The following is a 6,804-nucleotide window of genomic DNA, read 5'->3' as shown; positions in this document are numbered from 1 at the left end:
ATCATCACGTTTGTCGGTACAAATAGCGTGCGGAATTGGTGGACGAACCTTTGGTGTGCCATGCGGGAGCTTCCCCCGGTGTTTGGCGTACAGGCGTATGTTCACAGGGGTTTTTTGGAGCTACTGGAGTCGATTGCGTTTGAGGAGGTTGCCAAGGACTTTGATCAAATTATCCTTATAGGCCACAGCATGGGTGGGGCTCTTGCGCAACTCGCCGGTCTCTACTTGGCGAACGAGAGGCCTGAGAGACGTGTCACGGTCTTGACTGTGGCCTCGCCTCGTGTCTTTGCCTCCCGTCAAGGGTTTTGGCAAAGAATTGCTGGTTGGGTTTTCATTCTCAACGGGAAGGGGAATGATGCGGCGATTGCACTTCCCAGCAACTGCCGTCATATACGTACCTTCATGTGTGCGGATGTGGTTCCGCGGCTACCTCCTGCCTTTCTTGGATACCAGCATTTGGGCACACCGCTGCCGCTGCACACGGGATGCCCCACGCGCATGTCTTATTTGGGTTGGGGGCTGTGGTCCTGCTTGTTTCACACTGCAGATATGTACAAGGCGGTGCTGGAGCGACCTGCCGTGGCACAGCTTCACAGATACGAAGCTATGTCTGCATCTTGTGCGTGCTGAATATGGCGATCGGATAACTTTGCAGCGTGCGTGGGGTGGGTGTTGAAGACGAGGAGGGAGTTCAGTATGACCGCGGTGTATTGAAATAATAATAAACAACAGCAACAACAACAACAACGAATCCTCGTTTATTCTGCTCTGCCGCTGTCTTCGTTTATGTGGCATTTTTGTGCGAATGTGAGTTTCCATCACCTCTTTTTCGCGTTGTCAGTGGGACTTGCTGGTGCCTGCCACGTCTTTTTTTTTTTTTTGTGTGTGTGTGTGTGTGTGCGCACACCTTTCTTGTCTTCTTTTCTTCCACCGTTTTCCCGTGTTTTTGTGTTTAGCAGAGGAAGGGGAGAGAGAGAACTACAGGCTCCGCGAATATGGAGTCCAAAAAGAACGCTCACAGACTGAGCCGCATATTTCGCAAGCCAAAAGTAATGGTAGCACCGCGTAGTTGGAGAGAGGACGGTGGTGAAAATACTCTGCACAGCGGCGTGCCGCTCTCGTTGCTGAATGCGATGGTGCATGAACTTACGGATGATGACAAGACGCGCGTGGCGGCCCAGCAGGATCCCCCTTCCGTTCTACAGGAGGAACTTGCCAAACGCGCAGCTCGCTTTGGGCTCGCCGTGGGCGGTCACAACGGCAATGGTGGGGACGCGGCGGCTGGAGATGACTCGATGCGGAAGCGCATGGAGCGCTTTGGTACGACGGAGCCGCCGCCGCTGCCAGTTTTGGTTGTGGACGAGGCGACACTGAAGTCACGCGAAGCTCGCTTCAAATCAGAGGAGGCAAAGACGATGGATGAGGCGATGCAGAAGCGACTGGCACGGTTTGGAGCAGCTCCGGCGGTGGTGGAGTTGAAACTGTCAGAGGCCGACCGCGAGGCGATGGCAAGGCGCGAGAGTCGTTTTGCCTCCTGCTGAGTTCCCTCTCAACGAAGGAAAAAAAAAAAAAGAAAAAAAAAAGGAGAGGAGAATAAGACTAAGGAAGGGAAAATGGAAGATAGATGAAAGGTGGCGATATCGAAAAGGAAAGTGGATTAAAAAGGAATGGGGTGCTGAGGAATAGCGCGCATGGGACAAAAAAGGAATGGTGAAGAGCTCACCCAGGCTTTCATGATTGACGAAGTGAAGGCCCCGCCTCGCCTCGCCTCGCCATGGGCGGGTTGTAGCGTTTGTCTCCGCTTGGTTTGGCTTTTTTTTTCTTCCTTGTGAATTTTGTCGTTGCCTGTTTGTGTGCTTCTTCTCTGTTTTCTCGTTCTCACTCTGTGCGCTGCCTCTGTTTGCTTTTTCTGTTTTTTTTTTGTTTTTGTTTTTGCTTACATGATGCATGCGTTCCATTTGCTTGTTGGGAAGCTTGTTGTGCCATCCCCTGTTCGTCTGTCTGGGAGGCTGTGCATGGCTGCGCGCGACCCCGGCGGCAAGACAAAGCAGGGTCCCCAGCAGCCGGTTCCGGTAGAGCTGACGAGTTTAGTCCCGGTGCGGGTTGTCAGCGTGCACGGTGACTTCTTCGATACGGAACTGCACCAAGACGCCCCCATGCGCATCCTGCAGCAGGCGGTGGAGGACTGTTTCAAGGTGCGTCCAGAGCTCCAGCTGCTCACCCACAATCGCCAGCAAATAAATCCGAACCTCTCGCTGAGACGAAATGGCTGCTTGTTGTTGAAGGGGGATCCATACGTGAAGATTGTTGTCGACATCAAAAAAGGGACAAGGTTGAATCTTGTCTGCCAGGTACCCCATCAAGAATCCATTCCGCTGGCGTGCGAGGGCGCAGAGACGGTGTGGGACTTGAAGAAGAAATTGTGCACTGCTCTCTCCAAGGCAGAGCTGACGCCGCAACGAATCCGTTTGTTCTGGCGGTACTGGGAACTAAACGACAAGGCGACACTAGATTACTACCAACTTCCTACAAATGCAAAACTTTCGATGATGAAGAAGCGCGGGTTTGTTGCGAAATTGCAACCACAACGAAAGCTGCGCACAACAGGCGTCTCATTGGCGCTGGAAGAGGAGGGGGGAAAGATTTTTGGTGGAGCTGATATGGTGGAGACGCCGCGGCATTGTCCTTCCACTGAAATAGAGATGAAGCCACAGACGCTCACGGAGCCGACGGCGTCTGTATCGCCCTGGCCAGCGCCGTTGAGGCAGTTGGGACACGCCGTCATTCCCATTGATCCGGCTGCAGGGCACCGCGCCACGAGTTCAGCAGCAGAGCTGGCATCTGAGGCAAAGGCGCGTCCAGCCAAAGATGCGGAACCGGCGAAGATTTCAACCTCCTCGGGCCCACTGGAAATTGCCCAGCTGAAACAGGGAGTTGCCTCACTTGAACGTCGCATTGCAACATATGGTGTCGACCGCGCAGATCACGAATTGCTTGAAGAATCCTATCGCGCCACGCTGGGGCGAGTGGCGGAATTGGAGGCCACCATGGGTCGCTTCCAGAATCTGCTACGCCGGGCACTCACCCTGATGTGAGCCCTTTTCAGGCTGCAGGGCGAATTTTCTCTGGATGTGGAGCTCTGTGAGGCATGCTTTCTTTTCCTTTTCGTGGCGTGTGTGTGTGTGGAGGGATGATGGGAAGACGGGTGCATTTCGCAGTCGTCGTTGCTTGAGACGCTTGTTGTTGTCATTTGGCTGTTGTTTTCCTTGTTGCCGTTCCTCAGCGCGCGGGCCGGACAAGGAAAAGAAAGAGGCAAAATGATGATAAACAAACGCCCCAGGTGGTTTTAGCCGCCGTCGTCGAGCGTTCCTGTCGCAGCTTGCGAAGGTGGTGGTTATGTTGCGGCGCCGTGTTGTGCTGCTCCCTCTCCTCGTGTGGCTGCAGTCTCTTTTCACTCTTTCCTTTCTCTTCCCTTTTCCGTTTCCCCTCCCACAAACAAGGTCTTTGCTACTACTACTACTGCTGCTGCTGCTACTACTCAAGCCGAGCCATCAGATGCACCACGTCCACGCCATGCGCCCGCCACGCCACGCCACGCCACGCCGCTGCTGCCGCTGCTGTTGTGGCTCGTGATGGAGAAATACGGCCGGCTGCCAACTGCGGTGGTGCGTGAGGTGCCGCGCCGGGGACGGGGCGCCGTGCAGGCGTACACCGCCGCCAGCGAGGATGGGGACGATGGCTGGGCTCCGATCCGCATCAAGGTGTCCGCGGAGGACATGTACAATCCGTTGAGGCACTGCACTGCGGCGGGGGATCTGCGCATTGACCACGGTGGCCGCGTAATAACATGTGAGGAGGACGACGTGTTGACGGAGGAGAGGAGGAGCATTGTTTTGAGGCAAATTCTCCCCGCCGCCATTCAACTGCACTCGGAGCGTCTCTCCGTGAGGCCCGTGACGCGCCCCGTCGTTATTCCTCGAACCGGTCTGGGCTTGTGCGATAACTTCACCATCCCACACAAGCACCACACGGTGGGTGTGGCTGGCACCGACATGATTATCTACGCGAACGGTTTTCCGACTTCTGGTCCAAGCGCATGGGCGGTACCGTGCTTCATGCTGGGTGATGGTCGTCCATTTGCTGCTGCCGTGAACTTTGACCCGAAGAAAGTGGCGGTGACAAATGGAGACGTGCGTGTAGCGGCCCACGAGTTGGGGCATGCTCTTGGGTTTTATGTCCATGATTTTGATGTTCAATATGATTTCCGAGGTCCCGAACGTGCGTGGGATGCTCAGGGTGTCGGTGATTTCAACGCCGAAGACGAAGGCAATGGCGCGTCAGTACCACAACTGCCCCACACCTGAGGGCATTGAGCTGGAGGACGAGGGTGGTCCTGAAACTGCACTTTCGCATTGGAAGAAACGCAGCATGAGGGAGGAGCTGATGACTAGTGATGTGGGGGTAGGGCTGTACTCGGCACTGACGCTTGCAGCGTTTGAGGACATGGGTTTTTATTTGGCGAACTACAGCGCGGCGGAGATGTTGTGGTGGGGCAACAACTCTGGCTGTGGGCTGCTGGAAAAGAAGTGCTTGACCGACGGCATCAGCGAATACCCTGATCTGTTCTGCAATCAGTTTGACGTCTATGATTTCTGCACGTACGACCGTCTGTCTCTGGGGCGCTGTAAAATGAAGAGGCACGAGGAAGCCCTGCCAGAGGAGTATCGGTACTTTGCTGATCCCCGAGTTGGCGGTGATGACCTCCTCATGAGCAGATGTCCGTATGTCAAGGAGTATTCTGATACTGGGTGCACCAACGGCGATCCTTCCCTAATGGCTGGCAGTGTTGTTGGCCCGAACTCGCGGTGTGTGAAGGGGCAGGACCTTCAATTCGACGACGAATATATTGGCGATGTGTGTGTGGACACTCGATGCGGCGACGGCACCCTGAGCGTGCGATTTCTTCTTGACGATGCGTGGCACGAGTGCCAGGAGGGTGAAACCGTCACGCCGCCATCGGGTCCCTGGCGTGGGAGCATTGTGTGCCCCCAATACGCCGATGTGTGCGCCGTCTTCCCGAACATCAGCAGCCACCCAATACCGGTCGTTGACCCGCCTCTAGCGGACGACCCGCCATCCGCGGAGGGTGCGGAAGGAGACGAGGGTGAGGTTCCGAGGAAGCGGCAGCGGCGACTCTGATTCCGGGATTTTGCCGCCAATAAATTTATTGGGCAGCGTGGATGAAACAATTATTGTGCGATGTGCACCGTCATAGTGCGGTGCTTTAGCGCATGCGAGTTTCCCTGGGGGGCTTATTTGGTGTATTGTATTTTTAATTTTTTGTTGACTCGGAGGAGTTTTTTGTAATTTTTGGGCACCCCAAAAAAAATTTATTGGAGCTTCCGGGGTTTGAACCAAAGTGGGCTTTTTTAGCCGTTCGTTTTGATTTAGTAAATCATGGAGCGGTGGTCTCTCCGGTGGCCAGTGGCGTCGGAGGGATGGCGGCTTTAGGATCTTTAATTTTTCTCGTTTTTTTTTCGCGGTCTTTTGTTTGGCATCGCCGTATCGCGTGTGCGGCGGAACTTTCTTTTTGGCTCATTGGTCATTGAGGTTTTTAATAAATTGGATTATTTAGGTTTTTGGCCCTTTGCGCACCCGCAGAATGGGAGGGATTCATAATGGTGTGTACATGTGTGTGTGGGTCGCACAATTTGTGTGTCATGCTGTGTGCAATGCTTATTTTGCGTGCTGCGTGTCCTTGTGTGATTCCACTTGTGTGTGTTACTCCATCGTCTCTCCCTGCCGCGTGGGCTGTGCGTAAATTGTGCTTCGCATTAGCGGAAAATAAGAGGAATCAACGTGTTCTTTTTTTTTTTCAGAAGGGGAGTCAAAGCGCCGTGTGGATGCCAAGTCTGTGCAAGAGTTAACTATTATTACTACTACTCTACTACTGCTGCTGCTGCTGCCACTCTACACATACGCGCAGGTACACATATGCAAATACACCTGTGTGTGTTATGGTTATGTGTGTGTCTGTGTGGGTGTGTGTTGGTGATGGGGGTGGTAGTAGTATAGTATGTAGTATATGGATAGTGTACGGCAAAAGGCAAAGACACAAGCACGGCGAGTACGACGAACAAACCCATTCCACACATGAGTGTGCGCCACACGCGACTGCTCTCTTCTTCTACTTTGCCACCCCATATATATATATATTACATATATATTATATAAGGGTGTGTGTGTGGGGGGGGGGAAGAGGAAATGATTGCGTGTGTGTCGCCGCCACGAACCTGCCAGATGCTTTCTTACGGTATTTTGTTGCATGCACCCGCGTACACACATATACACAAAAAAAAACACCGATATGATGGCGAGTGTGCGATTCTCCTCTTATTATTTTTTTCTTTTTCCTCTTTTTTCTGCTCTGGCTATGTGCCAATAAAACACTCCTCTTATATGTGTGTAGTGTGTTATTGTCCGCGCCAGAGTGGAAAGAGAGGAAAAAAGAATAAAAAGTAGTAAATAGTGGAGGACTGCTTCGCAGCTGCCCTGCCGCACTGCTTTTGCTGCTGCTGCTGCTGGGTTCGCGCAACGCGATGCTCTCTGTTGAGTGAAATCTCATCACAAAAGCACCCCTCAGACTGGTGAAGTGTGTACAAATGCGTGTGTGTGTATACAACACATTTGCGAATAGCATACCAGGGAAAAAGGACACAAACAAAAGGAATTTTGTGTGTGTGTCCTCTTTCGTGCGTGCTGAACTCTGTGTGTGTGCTGCCGTTTTGTTTGCAGCTTGAAATG

General features: G+C 53.1%; 3 protein-coding genes and 1 pseudogene across 3 annotated transcripts, besides 17 other annotated features; all 4 read left to right on the top strand.

Moving 5' to 3' along the window:
* On the top strand, nucleotides 1–630 carry Tc00.1047053510953.49 (lipase-like protein, putative; the record flags this gene model as incomplete). The annotated part of the gene is made up of 1 exon (XM_799755.1): nucleotides 1–630. A coding segment is annotated over one exon (630 nt), but the record flags the coding sequence as incomplete, so codon positions are not given.
* Nucleotides 1–1,981: a sequence feature (heterozygous, Esmeraldo-like haplotype).
* Nucleotides 725–748: a microsatellite.
* Nucleotides 881–900: a microsatellite.
* Nucleotides 996–1,541, top strand: Tc00.1047053510953.40 (hypothetical protein, conserved; the record flags this gene model as incomplete). The annotated part of the gene is made up of 1 exon (XM_799754.1): nucleotides 996–1,541. One exon carries the CDS (start codon nucleotides 996–998, stop codon nucleotides 1,539–1,541), a length of 546 nt encoding a protein of 181 aa, XP_804847.1.
* Nucleotides 1,560–1,583: a microsatellite.
* Nucleotides 1,752–1,774: a microsatellite.
* Nucleotides 1,907–1,938: a microsatellite.
* Tc00.1047053510953.30 (hypothetical protein, conserved) lies at nucleotides 1,941–3,095 on the top strand (the record flags this gene model as incomplete). Its single annotated transcript, XM_799753.1, has 1 exon — nucleotides 1,941–3,095. One exon carries the CDS (start codon nucleotides 1,941–1,943, stop codon nucleotides 3,093–3,095), a length of 1,155 nt encoding a protein of 384 aa, XP_804846.1.
* Nucleotides 1,982–2,554: a sequence feature (haploid, non-Esmeraldo-like haplotype).
* Nucleotides 2,555–3,430: a sequence feature (areas merged during assembly that could not be assigned to a particular haplotype. This can correspond to areas where the two haplotypes were merged or to regions with more than two copies in the genome that were merged during assembly.).
* Nucleotides 3,431–3,604: a sequence feature (heterozygous, Esmeraldo-like haplotype).
* Nucleotides 3,484–5,199, top strand: Tc00.1047053510953.10 (annotated as a pseudogene).
* Nucleotides 3,508–3,539: a microsatellite.
* Nucleotides 3,567–3,604: a microsatellite.
* Nucleotides 3,605–4,234: a sequence feature (haploid, Esmeraldo-like haplotype).
* Nucleotides 4,235–5,241: a sequence feature (areas not merged during assembly with more than two copies in the genome that could not be assigned to a particular haplotype).
* Nucleotides 5,242–6,804: a sequence feature (haploid, Esmeraldo-like haplotype).
* Nucleotides 5,927–5,970: a microsatellite.
* Nucleotides 6,008–6,049: a microsatellite.
* Nucleotides 6,203–6,234: a sequence feature (AT_rich).

Source organism: Trypanosoma cruzi, genomic scaffold (assembly GCF_000209065.1).
Source record: "Trypanosoma cruzi strain CL Brener 1047053516995 genomic scaffold, whole genome shotgun sequence".
Taxonomy (NCBI): Eukaryota; Euglenozoa; class Kinetoplastea; order Trypanosomatida; family Trypanosomatidae; genus Trypanosoma; species Trypanosoma cruzi.
This window is presented reverse-complemented; position numbering and strand designations above follow the sequence as displayed.